A 21,657-nucleotide genomic window follows, 5' to 3' on the forward strand; every position below is an offset into this window, starting at 1 on the left:
TTATTTTAACTAAAAAAAAATTTTTTTGCTGTTTAATAACATACATAATCCAAAAAGATTCATGGTGTTTTGGCTGTTGTCCAAAGGCTGGTCATTAGCACCACATTGGACTGATGCTCACCTTTTTAAAAAGTAGCATCTCTAAATGTCTTTCCAAAACTGAAAAGGTCTCTGCTTTGGCCTGGTTTTTGCTCCTTCGTCTTCAGATGCTTTGCTGTGAACTCTGCAAGTGCTGCTGCCTGTGTGTGTCTTTGGCTCATGTGGCCCCAACAGGCTCCTCTGTGCTTGGTCTGTGCGTGGCCAGTCTCCTTCGTGCTGTGTCCTGGCCTCACTAATGCTCCCCATCTTGCTGCAGTGTAACAAGTCTAACTTTTGCTTCTATCCCATTTCACTCATGTTGCAGGAACCAGGAGGGGTTGGGACCCATAGTTCATGATCGAAAATCTCAGACATTGCCTGTTTCCCGTAACAGAACAGGAATGATGCATGCCAGATTGCAGCAGCTGGGCAGCCTGGATAACTCTCTCACTTTTAACCACAGTAAGTCCCATGACACACCATCGTAACAGCCAGCCATCCCATGTGACAGTTCAGAGGGGAGAGCCCCTGGCCACACCACACCACATCACCAAATTGACTTTTCTTCCAGCTCAGAGCAGTAGGATGAAGAGCTCGTGGCGCAGTTCCCTTCCTCGGAGGAGAATGACATAATGTGGGACGCGGTCAACTACAGCACGAGACCTGAAAGCCTAGACCCTTTGCCCCACCCCATCTGCTTGGTGTTTTTAAAACAAAATCTGGCCTGATAGCCAGACATTCTCTGATATTTTTAATTTAGTATTTTGATTTGTTGCCAGTAGCCAACTTATCATCAGTTTTCCCCGTGTGACTCCCAAGAACATCTGGGGCAAGTTCCTTTCACCCTCCTGACCCCATGCGTGTAATTGATCAAGCGTCCACATTCTGACATTCCAGCCCTGAATGTATGTTAATCGTTAAACTGCCGTGAAACCGTAAAGCCCGTGAATCAATGTGTGAGGGTGTGGAAAAGCCAATAACAAAGTGACTTTTTCTGTGTTTTCAGTGTGAGAAAGATATCAAGTGTGCTTGGAATTTCTGTAGACAATGGTAAGATTTAATCAGGTTGAAGTCTGCTTACGAGGCCGCTTCACTTGCAAACCGAGACTTCTTGTTCATCTCGCCTTCCTAACTTTGGGGCTTCCTAACTTCACAGTAGAGACTTTGCCAAAACATGGGAGCATATCTTTAATTTAATTTTATCAATTGCCAGAGGGGACATAGCATCATGTGCTGTTTCTAGAAATCTAAGTGTTTAGTCTTCTTAAGGGTTTCTTGAAGCAGAAAACCTAAAAGATATCAATCATGCAGCACTTTATAAACTAATGTCATCATTTCTGTCAGTGGTGTGTTCTCTAAATTGTCCCATCTTTGCTCCAAGCATGACTTAGCTAGTTACTGTTCTATCTAGACAATTATTTGTACTCATTGCAAGCAGTGTCTTTAATTCATGGTTAGTAATATCTTCTCATCATTTCTAATCATAAGAATTCATTCCATTCACTGTGATTTCTGTACCTCTTTCTTAGTGCAGGCTAAGAGCATAGACGATATACTCCTGACACCTTAAATTGAGAATAGTTCAAAGTAAAAATGCTGAGGAATCAAAATGTGGCACCTTCCCACTCTTCCACCCCCAGGAAAGTTAAATGTAGTGGGTACAGTCTCTCTTTATAAAATTCTAGGCTTAATTTAAATCAATATTATGTCAGTCTGCCACACACTAAATTGGTAGCCTTCAAATGCTAGTTCTGGGTTCTATACTTAGCTGTGGAATGTGCGTTAGTGACACGTCTAAGGCTACAGAACTTGATTTTTCAACATCTTGTCTGTTAGGGCTGTTTTAGCTCTGCAGACAAAGGGTTTAAACAAACAAAACAAGGAGTTTCATTATTTTTAGTTTTTATTTCCTATTTAGCAAAGAGGAATCAAATTCCCACTGTTCTGCAAGACCTGCTACATTGCCTTTGCCCAGATAATTTATAACACAGGGACTATCAATACCTCACTATCAGTTGAAATAAATGCTTAAACTTTAAAGCACTGTAAAAAAAAAAATCATAAGCAGACCAAGGCCCCGCCTCCAAAGATAATCATGTAGGAAACATAGAAAACAAACAAAAATAAACTGAATGATCAACACACGAATAAATAACCTTAATCCACCAAGATATGCAGCAACCCCTCCCACTGCAAATGGATTTCGCGGTGGTGGTTTGAATTGGAGGAGAGAGACAGCTGGCTGTGTTCTACTGCCAAAAACCCTATTGTTAACATGGTTGATTTCCATCCTCTCTTTCTGCTACCCACAGAGAACCTTGTCCTTCCTGCCCCTCTCCTCTTTCAACCCGAAGTTTTTCTTTAGTCGGTTTTCAGTGACACCATTCTCCGTCAAAGTTTCTCCTTTTGCCTTCCCAGTCAAGAGTGTATAGCTGATTATTTTAGCCTTTTAATGTGTGCCTACAATTCCTGCTCACCCCGAATAGCTTCTGATGTCTCATAGTCCTTGAATCTTCACCCTGAACTCAGTCTTCACTTATATCTCTAATTGTGATTTTGTATTTGGGAGGCTTCAGCCTCTACCACCATTAGCTTTTTGAGTTCCAAATCGTCCACTCGGCCAAAAGCCACAGAGAAGGGAGTGTATACTGTATGTATACATGTGTTATGTGTGTGAACTCATACATACATGAGTTTTTACATCTTTACCTAGGTATTGTATGGGAAATTTGTAGCCACGTATGTCTCTTTAAGAAAATTCCTAGTTAACGAATACAGTACCTTCTGTTGGGCCAACCAGTATGACAGAGATCCAATATGTGAGAGACTTGCTGGGATGCCAGAGTGTAAAATGAATTTATTTTGGAAAAGAATGAAAATAGGAAAAGTCCCCTCCTATACACCTGAATTTTTCATTTCCTTTCTCTGAGTAGGAAAGGCTTTGTCAGATCTTAGCGTGACCAGCAGGGGGCAGCAGAGGACTGTGAGGAACTTAAGCCAGTGCAGGCCAAGCCGCACCGTCTCCATCACCTATTAACAGTAGGACACGGGAAAAGACACCACAGGCAGCACACATGTAACGCTAGCGGGCACTTTCCCTTACTCTTGGATTTTTATAGGAAATAATGAAAATGACAAATTTCACTGTGGCCAGTGGTCTTAACTATTTTAAAAACACTCAAAGTGTAGGAGTTTGTTGTTTGGGTCATTGCCCAGGCTTATAAAAAGTAAATGTTTACAACATTAAGGCATTGACCTGTTTACTGCAACGTATACTCATTGTGTATCAGTAGAAAAGACTTGTGCCAAAGGACATATTGAGAGTGATAGGTGCTCGGAGAACATTTTATATATTTTATATAAACTGAGTGATGAGGGGAAAACTAAGTGAAACATGTTTGCAAATAAGTGATTCATTTGCAAAAAATTTAAAATAACAGTTTGTATTTACTTTAATGTTACGTATTGTTCTAGGAATATGTTAAATTCACTTGCATGATAATCCGTATTTCCCATTGGTGTGATGGGAGAGAAGCTAGCCGAGAGGGAGAAACCCTTGAAGAAAACCTGTATTTCATATAATTCAGTATAAGAGACAGTTTAAGATCACTGGATTAAGTTACAGAGAATTAGATCTCAGGTGAATATGGGGAAGCATTTTCTAAATGGACTACCTATTAACTAGTACAGGTGCTGGCAGCTGGAGATGTGAAAACAGACTGGATGAGGACCCACTGGGGATACTGTCCAGGTCATTTAAGCATCATATGAGGAGTTAGACGAGATGGCTTGTTCAGACCCCATATAATTCTGATATTCTTTGATATCTATGAATCTCAAATAAGAAACAATATAGATGATAATTAAATTCCTTTATTGTAGATAATATGAATCAATATAAAAAATGCAGGGGAGTCTCCAAAGTAAAATTAATATTTTTCAAAAGTTCTTAAGCGTGGATGATATATCTTTTAAAATAGGTGAAATGGGCTTGGATGCTTTAAATGTCTATACTCAAGATAGTAAATAAAATGTCTATAAAGCCACATTTCCTTGATTTGGAGATACATTTTTGCCCCTTTGCTAGCATTTCTGAAATCAGGATATATTTTACAGATTTAGCAGATCTTATCTTACAGATATATCCTGAATATTACATCTAACATGGTAGCCTGTCATTGATTGGTACTTCTTGCAATTGATAGGGTTTCAGAGTTGAGAAAACCTGACACAATGCCCATTTAAAGTCGGTCATTTTTTGTAGTTTTAGTATCCTTAAAGAGGACTTTAAATTAAAAGGTATGATATGCTTAAACCAAGTGTTGTCACAGTTTGGGGTCTATATCCCATACCATTTTCAGATACAGCTAAGTATCTGATTGTCTAAGTTGACAATCACTTATGCAAGGTAATCTGAGACTAGAAAGCAGGTAGTATAGCCATTTCCTCAAGTATAAACTCTGAGATTATAGACTAGTTTCACAAATCATTTTGAACCTATTTGTTTCTTTGGTGGTTAATCAGAGGGCAGACAGCAAATCACATGATTTTTTGCCTTGGAATATCATTCCTTATTCTGTTCTCCACTCCTTGCCCATCTGTGGGGAAAAACTTTTTAGCAATAAAAATGAGATGGAGATCAATACTAGATTGTGTAGTGGTGGATCCATCTGATACTTTGCATAAATATGTGCAGTTAGTAAAAGCTGTAGACCATGAGTTAATATATCCAGGAGGCTAGGTCTTCTACATTTGGGGATTTCTTTTAGCAAGAAGATTCCTAGCCATTCAATATTTATATTTTTTTTCATAAAATGTATTATTTTTCTGGATTCATATTATGGGCCAGAGAAAAAAATTAAAAATAAAAACAAGAATTCTGGTTTCATAAAGAGTGAAGGCAGCTTTCAAGAAGGAAGTGCCTCCTGTGAGAATATGTATCTGACTTATTCTTCTAGCCCAAATGTCCTCTGACTTTTGGAAAAGGCGAGTGGCAGTGGATCAGGCTTCTGCCCTTCTGACCACATCACCTCTGATGTAGCACTGGGGAGGGAGGGGTAGTTTACAGGTGTCGTCAGCATTACTAAACCGAGCTTTTCAGGAAACAGGACTTCATAAAATGCAGTAAAGTTAGGTAAGTCTAACCATAGCAGATGACATTAGAGGGGAAAAAATCTCATCCTCGTCCTTTGAGTATTTAAAAGATTTGGGGATTTGAGAATAAATCACTTATGTGAGTGACAGCAGAATGAAAATTGTGTACATGTGAGCAGTGGATCCTAAGGTCTCTGAAGCACCCCCTGAGGTGCCTGCTGGAGATTGCGCATCAGGGAAGTCCTTCCCTCCCTGACCTGCCTCAGTGACCACGTCAGTGCCTGTGCCCCAAGGCACCACTGCCCCCTAGTGGAAGTCAGTAGGGTTAACAGTACTCCTTACTGGCCTCGGTCAGAATCTGCTTAGTCAGCTTTCAAAAGTTGCTGACCGATGCTCTGAGAAATTACTGTGTCTCTTAAGACCCCTTCTTGGGTTTGCCTGCTCAGTTTCATTTTCCAGTGTTAGCCAGTAGCAAGGTGACCATTGATTAGAGTCTTCCCTCATGCACAGCTTTGTTCCAGGTCTTGAGACAGACTGTCCCCGTGGGGGTATCTTTTGGCAGATTGTCCAATCAGTCTCCGTCACTCACACAATGTCCCATGCTGCCACTTATTTTTAGGGATGTTTCAGTAACACTGCTTCAGGAACCTGCTGATTTTTGAGACGAAACGGTTTAAGGAAAAGCAAATTATAACCAATGGTGGCTAAAAGGACTGTTTGTTTTATTCTTACATGATTCGGACACAGGCAGACAGTTTTCTATATGAATTGACTCTTATTCTAAAGGAGATTAGATAGTGTAATGTAGCTTAGAGAAATTTTGTCATTAATTAGCATGGCCCATTGATTATATATGTTTAAAAAATAGCACATTGACAAATTGCAATTCTTGAATTTTTCTAGACATTCAACCAGGTATAAGTAAACTCTGTTGGAGTTCTTCAGTGTGTAGACCATCTCAACTATAATAATCACACTTGGATACACTTATCCAATAGGTTATCTAGAAAGAGAAAAGGATAGTTCTGTGCAGAGAATACAGTTAATCACCAAAGCAAGTGCCTTGTTACAGTTTAACCCAGATTATAAAACATCATTTGGGATAAATGGCAGCCCTCAATATAGGGTCCTTTTGACCTGTGTGATAATTTTGGTTGGTCTGATAAAAGGTGGTGTTTTCTTTGTTTGTTTTGTTTTTGTTTCTTTTTTTTTTTTTTTTTTTGGTCCTCTCTTGCCCTGATTTGTGATCACTGTAACAATAATCATTAGTTTGTTTTTCTCTTTTGTTGGCTATCTCACCAAACAAACCTTACCAAATGAGGAAATGCCTTGGCTTACAAAGGCAGTTCAGTGAATATTAGTACCAAAAAATGTCTGTCTTTCTTTCTGCTAGATTTCTTACCCAAAAAAAAAAAAAAAAAAAAGCAAACCAGGAATATAAAGAAACAGAACTAGTACGGTGCCAAATGTGTTCCATAGCCTTACTAGGGACACGATGACTCTGTCACACGGTGAAAATACTGCAGGCCACTCAAAGCCACCATTTTAAAAGCAAAGCAGAGTTGGATGAAAGCACATAATAGTTTGTTTTTTTTTTAATCATACTTTAAAAAGCAACTCGGTAGCTTTAGAAAAGCTTTTTGTAGTCTTTCAAAAATCATTCTCTATCTCTGACATTTATTAAAGTCAGAATAACATCATGCTAGTTACTTTATTTTATCTTAATAATAGAGATTATGGTACAGTGACCTGGATAAGGAATTGGGAGTGTAGTTTCTGGTTTTATCCCATTACTGGCCTCAAGAAAATTCTCTAGGCTTTCTGTACTTCATTTTCCTGATCTATGTACAAAATGTCCTCCTCTCTGGAGTATTAAGAAAATTACCTCCATAGTAAGTGTTGATTTGTTTTGCTCCTTGGAGAAAGACATTACCTGACGTTTTATTATATTGCCATCTTTCTTTGTTATCTAGATCAAGACTGAAACACCTTTGCATCTCTTATATATATTTCTGCTAATGCGTACCATTTCATAATTTAATCTCAAATTGTATGTCAAACTACATTTATATCAATACTAAATTGATTTTACAGCACATACAGAAGATATCAGTTTGTATTTAAATTATGATTCTCAAGTCCTCTCCTTTTCTTAAACATTTCTTTCAGTCATAGTGGCTTTTGTGCTTTTTTATTAAAGCAAGTAGAATACTGTTAGCAGTGCAGTCAACTCTTGGTTATCATTCATGATTCCAACTGATGAAACAGATCCTTACTTTATTGACTTGAGACTTACGTAACGTTCACTGTGTGCCAGGCACTATTCCAAGAGCTTCACAGCAATTAACGAATTTAATGCTCACCACAACCCTTTGAGGTAGATACTGTTATTATCCCCATTCTACAGATGAGGAAACTGAGGTATAAAGAGGTCAAGTAACTTGCCCAGGGTCACACAGCTAGTAAGGGGACAAGCTTGATTCACTGACCAGCAGTCTGTCCCTCAGCTCATTTTCTTTCCCTGTGCTGTGCTGCAGCCTCTGTCTGTGTGGGAAGCTTCAGAAATCTCAGCCTCCTTCACTACCCCGCCATCTTAACAGCTCAGTCAAGTGGCTCAATTGAGTGACTCCAGTCCATGTACCAGTCCTAGCTCCCCTGTTTACCAACTGTGTGACTTAAGACAAGTTATTTAGCCTTTCTGGGCCTCCATTTCCTTATCTGCAAAAAGGGTTTAATAATGTACACACTTCATAGGGCTATTGAGGGATTAAATAAGGTGATACGTGTAAAGTTCATAGAATTATGGCTGGCACATAGCAAGTGCACAGTAAATGTTTGCTGCTATTACTTCCCTCCCAGAGCTGAAAAAGTCATAATTGAATGGAAACATTTTTAGTACCTCCTTTTACCCCCCACCCCCCGGGAAAAAAAAGGCAAACAGGGAGATAAGGCCCTGAAGGAAGCCTTCTGGAAATAATCAAAAGTTGACTGTGACTATACCGTCCGCCAGCGTTTCTTCTTCAGCCGCCGGCAGTAACCTTATATTATGATTCATGCAGGCTATGGCCACTCGGACGCAGATGTTCTCCACCAGTCGTTACTTGAAGCCAATATTGCTACTGAGGTGTGCCTGACAGCTCTGGACACCCTCTCTCTATTTACACTGGCATTTAAGGTTTGTATTGAACAGCTGTTCATGGTCAGAGCCTTACCTTTTAAATTCATTCTGCTTATTTAACTGAATCAGCAAGAACTTCTCATGTTGTATTTTTACTGCAGCAACTGTTTTTGCCCCTGTAAGGAAACCATTAATCCTTAAATTCCTTTGATGAAACCGTTCCACTGTTAATGACTTGAATTCCCTGAAATATAATACAGCTTAACTGGTCAGGGTGTGCTACCTGCTTGCAAAAGGTGGACACAGTCTCAGGAGGTGGTCAACGCTTGGCCAGATGAAAGTGTTTACCGGGGAAGGTGGCTTTGCTGAGCCCTCGAGAATGATAAATACAGGAACCTAATTGGGCATTTCTGCCTCTACTATCTTTAAACATATCCACAGGTGGTAGCAATTAAAATTAGATGTTTATACGTAGAGGAGCAATACCTAAAAACAGTCACCTTTTCAATTTTTTTTGGATCTGTTACTAAATTAAATGATAGAAACATTTCAAGTATAGAGAATAAAAAGTGATCTTGGTCTTATTTTTAGGTTTTAGCAAGTAACATTTAAGTAGGTTCCTTCTTGTTTTTAGGACCCTAACCCTTCCCATTCTCACTCAATAACTACTTCCATTTCCAGAGAAGCTGAATTAGTGTTAATATGCTCTGAATATGGAATCAGTATGTTTACTTGCAAGGGTATTTGGGAAACATACCCAAAGTCAATCTGTGCTTTACTCATCTCCTCTTCTCATGAAGCACATTTCTTTATTAGAGTAAAAATAGTTACCTGATATCATGTTGCTTTATTATAATTTACCTCTGTTCTTAGCAGCCATGCCACTCATGTCATAACTAGGAACCCAGTCGAGAGGTGAGGGCATACAGATCCTTAGGATGAGTATGGGGACAGCAGTGTCTTCTTACGTGGAGCCTTACTCTAGTGGCCTTCAGTCATGGTCCCCAGGCTGGCAGCAGATGCAGGCCCTGAAGCTTGTTAGAAATGCAGGTTCTCGGGCCCTGACTGAATGAATCAAACTCTGGGAGTGATATGTGCACAGACAGTATGGCCTGAGAACCACTGCTCTACTAGAACCATGTTTTGAACCTCCTTCTGTTTTCTTTTGGAGATTTTTAAGTAAATAGGCAGTGAACTTTGTAATGTGAGCATTTTCCCTGGATGAGTATATCAGTGCTAACCGTGCATCCGTAAGTTCAAAACAGTAGTTGGGACACCTTCTTCCACTCTCCGCCTGGGCCTCAGCATATAAATGAGCAGGAAACCCCGGGGCTGCACAGCAGGTGTGATCTGGCACCACGGGCAGGTGAGGGCACACGTGGCTCAGGTGTGGTCTGGCAGCACTGTGAGAATAGTGGCAGTTTCCTTACTGCACAGCCTGCAGTTCACACTCAACCTCCTTTAAATTGCTTGCTTCATATTAAAGAAGAGTATTTGTCAGGGTTCCCGGATCTCCAGTGTCTGGCCACCAAATAGCTTCTGACTCAAGAGAGAAACAACGTCTGATGGTCTCTGATTGAAGGCTGATTGTAAATTTGTTGGGTGAATGTCTTTGGGAAAATCACTTCATGTCTCCAGACCTAAGATTTCTCATTTGTAAGATTGAAAAAATAGGATCTGCCTCCCAGGGCTGTTGTAGCTTAAAGTGAGATGACCCTTAGAATGGGCGAGCACTCTGCTGATACAGACCAGGCTCCAGGACACTTGGGAGCAGCCATGTGTACAGAAACACCATGGGCTTCAAACCCCAGCTCCACCATTAGCCAGATGTTAAGCTGTGGGTGGGTCTGCTTGACATCTGTAAGCCCTGATTTCCTTACTTAGAACATGACAGTTATTCCTACTGTATAGTGAATTGATATGAAGTATCCAAAAACATCTATCCTGTGTCTGGCACACAGTAGGAGCTCAAATGTTGACTCTAGTTTAGCAATAAGCGCTTTCCCTAGACTCACGCCTTCCTGGTCCTATGGTAAAGGGTCTGATTCCTGAGACGCACAGGGAAGATTGTGTTTTAGAGCTGAGGTGATCTCTATCAGAGTCTATATGCCTGTGTGCAAAAATCTTTGATGTTTAAAGCTCGGCCCATACACACACAAACACACACACACAGACGCATTAAAAACTGGGAAGATGGGCAAATGTTATGGCATTAAAGGATGTCATGCCAAGCTGTGGGCTTACCTGGCCTAGGTTCACAGGTCCAAGAGTCCCACTGGCACAGCAGCACTGGGATCTTCCTTTGCAAATATTTACTCAGCTGAGGCATCAATTGGAGCATGTGGGAACAATTAAATTATTACATTGAGTTAGCTGACATAATTGTTTGCAGAAAAATCTTCTTCCACAAATGTTGCCTCATCGTTCCTGAGCCTCTTAATTGACCACATCTAATAAGTTGCCAAAGGCAATCAAGAAATCATGTTCTTAATGAGAGGAAATGTTTGAAAAGATTTAAGCCCTGAACCCCAATTTATTACTATATTAGCTTCCTGCCGTTTATTGAGTGCCTTCTGTGTCTTCAGCGTCAGTCCTCATAACAGCCTGGCCCAGTAGATCTTCTTATCCCCCATTTTACAGATGAGGAGATTGAGGCTGAGACAGGTTAGGAAATTAGCCCAAGATCACTACACAATTGGCCTGTCAAATCCGTTTTTCTCCACTAAGTTGCACGTGTGTGTGTGTGTGTGTGTGTGTGTGTAGGGGGAAGGAGCTAAGCTGGGTGAATGTCAAGGTAGTTGAATGATCTCTCACACAGAGAAAAGAAAATTACCAAGCACTTACCAGATGCTGGTACTCTGTGGGCACTTTCACATATATTATTTAATACACGAAAGGTGTGTTTTGTAAACCAAGGTGATTACATGCAGAAAAACATGGTTCTTCTCTGGCTATTTTTAAATGTCTATTAATACAGTCCTAAACCAAATCTGGCTTTTAAATAGTTGATAATATTTTTAATGTACTCACAAATTTAATCTGAAAATGTATTTTAAGTAATTCTCTGTAGTGCCTTCTCTTGATTTGAGGTGCATGGTGAGAACCAGTAAGTACATGATGAGAAGGATCACTGTGAATGACCAGGGTGGGGAGCACATGGATGATGGGGGTCAGCTAGGGAACCTGGGGTCCGGTTTACACAACCATGAGCCTGGGGTTTAGGGCATCTTGGTGATTGGTGAGCCTCTGCAACAGAGAGAGTGCTACTCTAAGCTAGATTTTTAAAGTTATTCTATAAATCAGTGTCTAAATAAAAATCAAGCCATATCCCTAGGAAGGATGTAGCTGTCTTAAATAACATGGTTCCAGATATCTCATTTTGGCACCCGAGGTTTAAGTTCGTTTTTCTCCTGTTCCTGGCTCTTTAGAAATTACTGTTACTATGTGTTCATTCTCTGAAGGCCCCATTTCCCTTAGGAGGCTGGTAACAACAGTCAAACTTGAATCCACATCAGACAATTCCTGAGAATTATTTATAACCTATTCTCCACCTTATTGCTAGAAATAAGTCATGCCTTTCACGTTATTCTAACGTCTCATTTAATTTCATTTTAATCAATGAAATTCTCCCATCCTCAGTAAAAGTCTATAGGGAGACAGAGGTAGAAATGAGATACTCCATTGTTATCCATGGTTATTTATGAGTGGAAAAGTGAAGGTGATTTTTGTTTTGCTTTTTTCCCTGCTCTGAGCCTTTCTGAATGTTCAATGTTTTTAATGAGAAGAGAGAGAGAGAGAGAGAAGAAAATTGATTGGAAAATAAGGAAGGCAGCTGGTAAACTGGGGTGTGTTCAGGACGTAAGGTCCATTACCCCTTTAAATGAGGCGTTGTTTATATCTTTGTGTGAGTTTTTACTCCATTCTTCAAGCAAGTTTTGTGATCAGAACCCAAAGAAGACTAAATCCTGAAAATGGGAAGCAAAAACCTTGACCAGAGAAAGTGAAAGGAAGGAAAATTTAACTCCAGTGGTAACAGCTTGGAGATAGGCCAGTTCAGACAGCAAGGCCGGAGGTCTTAGCGATTTTTGTATGAACCATCTCTCCTGGATATCTCCAGCAAAGAGTGCTGAGAAAGTAAAAGCTCACATCCAGATTCATGCAAACCTTAATCCAGCCATAATTAGGAAGGACTTTGACTCCTGGGAAAAGAACTGCTCAGAAACAGTAAACAGTAAGCAGTTCCCCAAACACTGGAAACAGCCTCTTTTTTTTTTTCGGTTGGTGAACAGCTGCTCATGGTTGAGAATTACATCATATTCAGTTAATTAAGTCACATTTTCTGCTCATTAAATTGCTTCTCTTTCACATGATGGAATTCAACACTGTACTTCAGTGTTTCATGCTATAAAGAACACTGTGGATTCCAGGTGTCCTACCAGCTGTAAGTACACCCGTGAATTACTGGACCTAAAAAAACAAAACTTATTCCTTGAGTAAAACTTTTTCTCCAACAATAAGATGAGGTAAATCTTGAAACTATTACTCCAGCCGTAATTTGCTGTGCAACCGAACTATTTGGACATAAGTTATCTCTGTTTCTTTGGCTAAACTGTAAGGTTGGTTTGAGGTAGTGACCGCTGGACGTTTTTTTTCAATGACAGTCATTTTTGCCTACTTGTGCAAAATGCACACAATCTCCCAAACACACCTTTGTCCTGACAGGTCTGTCTGTATTTGAAGATGCAGCTCTCCAGTGTCACGCACATGTGTATGCATGCTGGCCTCTAGTTGGGCGACACCTCTGTCCACTGTGCATGTTCAGCAATCATTGGGAGTTTTAGCCAACCGGGCTTTCACGGTGTTAAATCAGTGTGAATTTGCTGCTGGTGGGAGAAAACCTTGAAGAACGAGGAGAAGTAATTAATGGTGGCTCTCTTGCCACTTAACTGAGCTAGATCAGACGTCAGCCGATCCCTATACTTGACCTCAAGTCTTCCCAGTAGCTATGCAAGCTTAGTTTTAGGGTCGCTGTTTCACAGATGAGAATGGCCAGGCTCGGTTTACCTGTGCAAATCCGTGCACGTGAAAAATGGTGCCTGACCGAAGCCTGTGCGTTTTCCCCCTTACCAGACTGCCTGGTGATTCATGGCTTCACAGAGTGCCTGAGAGCCTGCGGCGGGGGAGAAAACCCAGCCCTCGCTGGTAGAGAACGTGTTCCATACACCTCACTTCAGTTATTTTTTTCCAGCCCATTAATTAGCTGATACCTGTAATGGCACTTCTCTGTTGGAATTAAGGTGTCGCAAACGTTACCTCCGTATTAGTTGCTGGTGATAGTACAAATAAGTAAATAAATAGAAGCCCAATCAATACTGAGGCACAGTGGTCCTTTAAACCGTAGTAGAGTCTGCTGGGAAGTTTTAAATTAGTCTCTTCCTTAGTAGAAAAAGTGAATTCTCCAAAGCATAAATTTATTGATAAGTTTGTTTGTACTACAGGGGACTTCTGTGCTTTCCTAGAGGATTCATGGGAAGTTTGTTTAAATTATAAGTTGTCTTAGTACCTGAAAAATGTAACCTTTGAGGCTGAAAGTTGTATGAAACCGATTAGCAGTGTCTGGCGTGTCTCACTGACCAAGCTGTCCTTGTGTGTTTTAAGAACCAGCTCCTGGCTGACCATGGACATAATCCCCTCATGAAAAAGGTTTTTGACGTCTACCTGTGTTTTCTTCAAAAACATCAGTCTGAAACGGCTTTAAAAAATGTCTTCACTGCCTTAAGGTCGTTAATCTATAAGGTACGTTGTTTCGCCAGGGAAGGTCATTCTTGATTCTCACCCATTCTCCTGTGTCCACCTGGAGCTGAACGGAGCACTAACCTCTCTGGGTTCATTTGCTTCCGCACGTCCCTCTAGTTTCCCTCAACGTTCTATGAGCGGAGAGCGGACATGTGTGCAGCCCTGTGCTATGAGATCCTGAAATGCTGCAACTCCAAGCTGAGCTCCATCAGGACCGAGGCCTCCCAGCTGCTGTACTTCCTGATGAGGAACAACTTCGACTACACTGGCAAGAAGTCCTTTGTCCGGACGCATCTGCAGGTGCGTGTGCTTTAGCTTTCCAGGTCAAGTGTGCTGTGTGGAATTCTGTTGTAGCAGGAGAATTTTGAGTGTCACATTTACCAAGTTACCTCGGTGTAAGTATTGAATGATCTGGCCTCTAGATGGAAAATTCAAAAGTCACATTTACTAGTTTTATTTATTTCATCCTCTGCATTGTAAGATTTGGGCCCAGGATGTGTTTCTATTGGTAAATTGACATTTAAATGTCGAATCAATATTCGACTGACCGAAATTCCACTGGGTAAAGATTTATAGAACCTGTGAGAGGATACCTCATAGTAAACATCTTAGGTAAGACACAGAAAGCCCAAAGTGCCTCTTTTCTGTCTTCCTTCTGTTGACACACCTGCCATTCCTCCAGAGTTAAAGTGTCCCAAATTCTCTGCTCTGTGAACCAGGCCAGATACTGAAGATTCTTATATATTTTTGTAGACTTTCTTTTTCTACAAACACACATAGGAGCGCCTTCTCCGTCTCTGTACTTACTCTTTTTTTAAAAAACAAATGTTGGGCTTCCCTGGTGGCGCAGTGGTTGAGAATCTGCCTGCTAATGCAGGGGACACGGGTTCGAGCCCTGGCCTGGGAAGATCCCACATGCCACAGAGCGGCTGGGCCCGTGAGCCACAACTGCTGAGCCTGCGCGTCTGGAGCCTGTGCTCCGCAACGAGAGAGGCCCGCGCATCGCGATGAAGAGTGGCCCCCGCTTGCCACAACTGGAGAAAGCCCTCGCACAGAAACGAAGACCCAACACAGCCAAAATCAATCAATCAATCAATCAATCAATCAAACATAGGCATCTGATTCAAGATCCTCATTAAAAAAAAAAAAAAAAAAAAAAAACAAATGTTTATTGCTTGCAAACTGTGTGCTGGGATTCATGGATACAACCATGAATAAAACAGGACCTCTCCTGGCCCTCAGAGTGTGTCATCTACTGGAGGACAGACAGACACTGAGGCCCTAGTGCCGTGTGCCTAGTCCCCTAACAGAGGAACTCGAGTGCCCCAGGGAGGGGACTAGGGGGCTTCCCCATGGGATGTGAAGCGTGAAGAGGCGTCGGGGTTGAGCATGTTCCAGGCCACGCATGCACCATGGGAAAGGGACCATCCAGGGGACCAGAGAAGGTCCTTACAGTAGAGGTGAGAGTATGGGAGAGAACAAGTTGAGATGGCAACATTGCACATTTGGAGGGATCGCCTGGACTCCAGGCTGAGAATGGATCAAGGAGTCAAGGCCTTAGATGGGGAGACCGTGGGGAAACCATGGTTAAATTTAGACCAGAGAGGATGGTGTCCTGGGTCAGGCATGGTGAGGTTAGAAGGGAGAGGAGATTGAGTTGACAATACTTAGTGATTGATTATACCTGGGTGTGGTGAAGGTAAAGGATGAGAAGGGGGAATGGGGGGAGTTGACAGTACTTAGTGATTGATTATACCTGCATGTGGTGAAGGTAAAGGATGAGAAGGGGGAATGGGGGGAGGGGGATGGTCCACGGTTTAGCTGAGTAACTGGGTAAAGGCGGTGCTATTTATAGACCCCCAAAAAGACAGATTCCCCCACTGCATAGTTAATATGTACATGTTTTAATAATAAACGCAAAGGACAGTCCATTTACTGAATATTTAGTACATATAAATTCAAGCCAAAAACCAAAGAGGTAAATAATAAGGTCTTCCTTTTTATTAGAGAAAGTGGTAGGTAAGTAACCATCCAAGTGATACGGGCTTATCTGATTCTCATTCCTCTACACTCTGCTGATTAGCATTTTGATGTGCAACCGAGATGCAAGGGTAGCAAAATCACCTTCTGGAATAATCCTTGGAAGGGGGAAAATGACTCAGACATTGTTTCCCACACTGGAGCCATCCTTGCTCGCAGCTTCCCCGTTGCCCCATCCCCGTGCACATCCTAACCGAAGCCAGGAGCTGAGCCTGGGGCGTCACTTGAAGGTGAATTGATGTGCTCACGTTTGTGTGTCCCTAAGGTCATTATTTCCGTCAGCCAGCTGATAGCAGACGTCGTTGGCATTGGGGGAACCAGATTCCAGCAGTCCTTGTCTATCATCAACAACTGTGCCAACAGTGACAGGCTGATCAAGGTGGGTGGCCCGGTCTCGTTCTGTGTTTTACCCCCAAAACTCCACCTCATCATCTGACATGTATGCAGACGGACAGAATGCAGCTGAAAGCCCCGTGTCCCCCTCCACCCTTGTTTCAGCACACCACCTTCTCCTCGGACGTGAAGGACCTGACCAAAAGGATCCGCACAGTTCTGATGGCCACGGCCCAGATGAAGGAGCACGAGAATGACCCCGAGATGCTGGTGGACCTCCAGTACAGCCTGGCCAAGTCCTACGCCAGCACCCCCGAGCTCCGGAAGACGTGGCTGGACAGCATGGCCCGGATCCATGTCAAAAACGGGGACCTGTCCGAGGTAGCCCCACAAGCCTGTCAATCCGGGCTTTTGAGAAAACAAATTGTGTCCCATTCACTGAAGGAAGCCACTTCTGAGAAAAATTTCCCAGTAATTCAAAGAAGCCAGTTAAAGATATGTGATACTTTAAACAGTGTTGGGCTCGGGGTTCCTTCATGGTCATCTAAGCATTTTAACAGTTCACAGCATCGTAAGGGGATGTCTTCATCACAAAAGAGCATTGTTTGAAGGCTCTTAGAAAACATCCGTGCTCGCACAGGTGCCTGCTAGGTCAGGTGCACTCAGTTTCTGCATCAAAACTCCTCTCTAGATCTAAAATTCAGCTATTTTATGATAAAATTAGATTTCCCTGTATTGAAGTCATGACAGGGCATTGCTTTTTCCTGTTTGAGGGTAGTCAGTTTCTGTCTGTAGTCGTGGCAGGTGTCAGAGCTCCCTCGTGGACAGAGCTGCACAGTTCAATAAGCGACAGCATGGCGGGGGCAGAGGGGGAGTGTGGGCTCCAAGGCAGACTGGATCCTGGATCCAACATCGACTAACTTCGGTGACATTGAGCCAGTTCTTAACCCCTCTGTGTCTCTATGACATCATCTGTAAAATGGGGGAAATTAAGGAAAACAGTAGGCTGTAAGGTGGGTTGTATTCATGTTCCCATGAAAACTCTACTCAGGGTTCATGCCTGAGGCATTTAGGTATGATTAACAGTACAACCAAAGAAGTGTGCTTTTACTTTTAAACCTCTCTAACTGCTTAAATTAGTAAAATTGTGTTCTATGTCTGAAAATTTTATGTAACTATTTTTACCTATGGATTATTCAAAGAGTCCATTCTGTTTGACCATAAGTTTAATCTAAAATATACATTAGCCATAATAAAAATGAATTACATACTGTTAGTAGTAGTAATTTTTTTATCATTCTGATAAGAACCAGGGCTCAGACATTGGAACCTTATGGTAGGTTCATTTCCAACAGCTATCTTTGATGTTTTGTAAACCATGGCAACTTGGTGAAAAGAATTTATTTTTATTTTTTCTTTTGTTTTAAGGTGTTTATAATGTTATCCATTTAACATAAAATAATATTTTCATTTAGAATTTTTGGAAAAAGTTATAACTTCATCTCTGAATCTAAGAATGTACATGCCTTTTCTTCAAATGATCCTCTTTTCCCTTTAAGAGAAATAATGCTGAAATTTTATAGTAAGAAAAAATGCTTTTTAAAAATCTTTTATATTTAAATTTAATAATTTTAAGTAGAAATAGTTCTTAACAAATTTACTGCCATTTGTCTCAATTCAAAGTTTAAAAATTTCAATTTATTTGAATTGTTCTACTTTTTTCAAAAGGTAAGATGTCAGCCATTAGAAACACTAGTTGATGCCTTGAGATCTCATACAAGTACATATAGTCATTAGATTTCTGTTTGTGAGCATTGTGCCATGCTTTATAATTGGTGATTCTGAAACGTGTCTTTTGTTATAGGCAGCAATGTGCTATGTCCATGTCACAGCCCTGGTGGCAGAATATCTCACACGGAAAGGTAAGAAACGATTCCTGGGTTTTGTGAAATAAATATAAAATTGCACAAAGCAGCAAAGACAAGTGAGAGCCACTAAGAAAGATATGGACGTGGGGGATTTCTGTGTGTGTGTGTGTATGTGTATGTGTACACTATATTCATTGTTTTATTCACTGGCGTGACATTTGCTTGATGTGGTAGGCACCGCAGAAACGCAAAAGTAGGTGGCATTTTGTCATATAACCTCTTACTAATAACTCCATATTGCAAAAACTAGTTAATGAGCTTGGCATCTGGGAGTCCCTGACCGGCCGATCTCCAGCTGAAAAGATTTTATTTTCCCTTAAGATAGTTCCCACCGGAACTGTTTATCAATCAAAAGGCAGCTGTAACAGGAGGTGATGAGACAGTATTTTCCGGAGCACAGCCCGGTCGGCTTTGCTGTGTGCGAAGGCAGCTTGCAGGCTGGAAACCTTGCCGCCCCGTGGAAGGAGCTGGCAGGAGTGAGTGCCGCCCACCTGTGTGCTAAGTGCTCGTTCCCATGTTAGCAGGCCGCGAGTTCTGTCACGGCTCCTCTGGTTAAACACCAGTTGCTCGTTTCCACTTCAAATTTGAGAACACGGGGCTTTTAGAAAGGCCAGTTGTGTTCATGTGTGTACCGGAGCACGGCTGCACCAGATCTGGCTAATTCCTTCACAATGTGAGGACTAACGTAAAACCACAGATGGCCAGGTCAGGGAATTTCTATCTTTCTGGTACAGCTGGCTCTTTGGAATGGAATTTAAGGGCATCTAGGCTTGTCATACGTCAGAGCTGGAAGGAGAAAGAAACCAGGGAGGGGCTCCGTATTCTCTTACTGCCAGCACGATTTCCTGTTGAGACCTTCTGTCGGGTAATACATCTCCTCACGTTTAGAAGCAGACCTAGCCCTCCAGCTGGAGCCGTCCTTCCTCCCCTCCAGCCACAGCATCTGCCAGAGGAGGCGCCGGGGAGGTGAGCTGAGAGTGGGCCGGCCGCCCCATCCCTGTGACACTCAGACGTGTGGGGTTTCTCTTTCAACTCTGCTGGGATGGACTTGGCTCTCCTTCCCTCCCTTCTTTTCCTGGCCTCTCTGGTTTGACGGCAGGCAAGGAGAAGAAAGCACTTTGGCCACCATTGTCGTTGTTCCACCAGAGCTGAGTTGTATTTTTAAATCTACTCTGTAGCCAAAAACATGGATGGTTGGATTTTATAATTTTGCTTTTTGTACACTCATGTATCCTCAAGCTCCCAGGTTAGTGCTTTGCATAGGGGAATCTTTGTCTCCATGAAACAAAAGCAAGGCGAAAGCTGGACATTGGCAGAGATGCTAGACAACCCATGAAGGGGCTGGAAACCTTGACCACGTGCAGCAAAAACATCTCTGACTTTAGGGTCCACTCTTTCAAGACTTGATTTCAAACTACTCTGTGTTCCTTTCTTTTCCTGAAACATGGGAGGTCTCAGTTCAGGTTTTGACTTTTGTTTTACTGTAAGCAGCAATCTCAGTAGAGTAGGAAGACATTTCAAGTCCTTCTTCACTTGATCGTTTTTGGCCAGCTGACATAGTCCAAGTGACATGAAACTTTCCCCAGTGACTCCATGGGAGGAAAGGCCTCTCCTTACCCCTCAGGCTGCTGACGTGGAACCAGCCAAGGCAGCCCCTCAGCTCACGGCTGCAGCCATCGAGTCACAACTTGGTAGACTGCTTCCTGCAGGAGAAGGGCGAGTTCTAATCTGAGTTCTGGGTTACCCCAGCCAGAGTGGGTGAGATGACAGCTGGAAGGAAACAGAGTTGTTTTTGAGTCTGTATTTCTCTGATTGGCTTTGGCTTCTTTATTTTTCTTGGTATCTGAGCATGGGTCATTTTACCAAATCAAACTATTGTTGTTATTACTTTGCTATTAATTTGATTCAGTACCTATTTCAGTTTATTTAAGGATTACATACATTTTAATAAAGGTGGATGAAAAATAAAAAGGGATGAGAAAAATTAAAAAAATTGAGGGCGGTGAGGGTTAATTAAATATGAGGAGGCGAATGAAGGAAAGCACACAGTGGCGCCCAGGCTTCCCGTGGGAATGCTGGCCTGAGACGCAAGAGATTTCAAGATCGGTCCTCGTTCAACCCAGAAACAAACAGGGCGGGAAGAACCCTCGCGGTTCATCCACTTTCAGGTTGATAGCTCCAACTGTCTCCCCTGCTCTCTCAATTCTAGGCATGTTTAGACAAGGATGCACAGCTTTCAGGGTGATCACCCCGAACATAGATGAGGAGGCCTCCATGATGGAAGACGTCGGCATGCAGGACGTCCACTTCAATGAGGTGAGCGCCGCAGCCCGCCCGGGCTCCAGTCACCCCCGTGTCTCGGGTGCTGCCGTTCACCCGCCCCTGCACCAAACTGGGATTTCCTGTCTGCAGCTGCTGTGTACACACTTCACTCTAAGATAATTCTCCAGAACACTAAAACTGAACATGAAAGCTTCTGCCATTCCCATTTCCAGGAACTCCTCCTTTTCTCTGGAGAGAGTTTGAGGAGCTAGTTAACAGTGAAGTGAGGCTGAGAGCTTGAACACTTGTGGTAAAAGGTCCAGTATTTTGAATCATAAAGTTTCTCATTCTTTGCAACAGTTAATTTCTCTGGTTCCTGGGTTTTATAGCTGTTTTAATCTGACTTTTAGATCAGTGTCTCCAACACAAGACATCTCTCTGATGTCCCCAAACATGCAAGGCCATGAGAGGCCAGACTGGGCTCAGGGGCAGAGCAGCCCCTGTCCAGGCCCCCAGTTCCCTGCCCCCACTTGAGTGCTGTCAGCCAGGTTCTGTGCACCATGAGTAGATAAGACCACCCTTGCCCACCCCCCATAGAGACCAGAAAGTTTGACTGTAGATCAATTGTAGCAATTTTTGCAAGTTTCTTGCCAAAACAGGATCACCCTGCAGCCACTTAAAATCTGAAACTAGAGAGTTCTGAGATACAACTAGGAATTTGAACAAATGCCAATTTTCTGTGTGCGTTTCCTGAATTTTCCTCTTCTGTGAGTATCTGCCAGAAGAGTTCTTCATGTGTGCCTGCCTCCCTTCAGCTAGAGCAAAATGAAACAGTCAAGGGAATGCTTTTTAATCCTGTCCATCTTTTAAGGAAAGATAAAGTTTTCTGTTTCTTCATGTGGAGAGAAAGAACAGAGAAAGGAGTAAACGCCTTCTGCCTCTGTTATACTTGTGTTTATGATGTGGAAGTCCTGCAATTAATATCAGGACTTTTGATCATGTTCATGC

The 21,657-nt window shown here is 42.1% G+C and overlaps 1 protein-coding gene across 16 annotated transcripts in view; it reads left to right on the plus strand.

Annotated features, from left to right (window-relative positions):
* The window catches only part of DOCK9 (dedicator of cytokinesis 9), a 283,640-nt gene that overhangs the window by 230,859 nt on the left and 31,124 nt on the right, over nucleotides 1–21,657 (plus strand). For 3 of the 16 annotated variants that reach the window (XM_057532619.1, XM_057532608.1, XM_057532609.1), the window contains exons 38-46: nucleotides 473–540; nucleotides 8,232–8,347; nucleotides 13,949–14,086; nucleotides 14,204–14,386; nucleotides 16,392–16,505; nucleotides 16,625–16,840; nucleotides 18,324–18,381; nucleotides 19,276–19,353; nucleotides 20,597–20,703. In XM_057532619.1, coding sequence (XP_057388602.1) covers nucleotides 473–540; nucleotides 8,232–8,347; nucleotides 13,949–14,086; nucleotides 14,204–14,386; nucleotides 16,392–16,505; nucleotides 16,625–16,840; nucleotides 18,324–18,381; nucleotides 19,276–19,353; nucleotides 20,597–20,703 — 1,078 coding nt within the window. Of the gene's footprint in view, nucleotides 1–403; nucleotides 541–857; nucleotides 1,041–1,084; nucleotides 1,129–8,231; nucleotides 8,348–13,948; nucleotides 14,087–14,203; nucleotides 14,387–16,391; nucleotides 16,506–16,624; nucleotides 16,841–18,323; nucleotides 18,382–19,275; nucleotides 19,354–20,596; nucleotides 20,704–21,657 lie in introns of those variants that run through there. The other 13 variants (XM_057532606.1, XM_057532616.1, XM_007196818.3 and 10 more) reach the window with 7 other exon arrangements.

The sequence above is a fragment of the Balaenoptera acutorostrata genome, chromosome 18 (assembly GCF_949987535.1).
Source record: "Balaenoptera acutorostrata chromosome 18, mBalAcu1.1, whole genome shotgun sequence".
Classification (NCBI taxonomy): Eukaryota; Metazoa; Chordata; class Mammalia; order Artiodactyla; family Balaenopteridae; genus Balaenoptera; species Balaenoptera acutorostrata.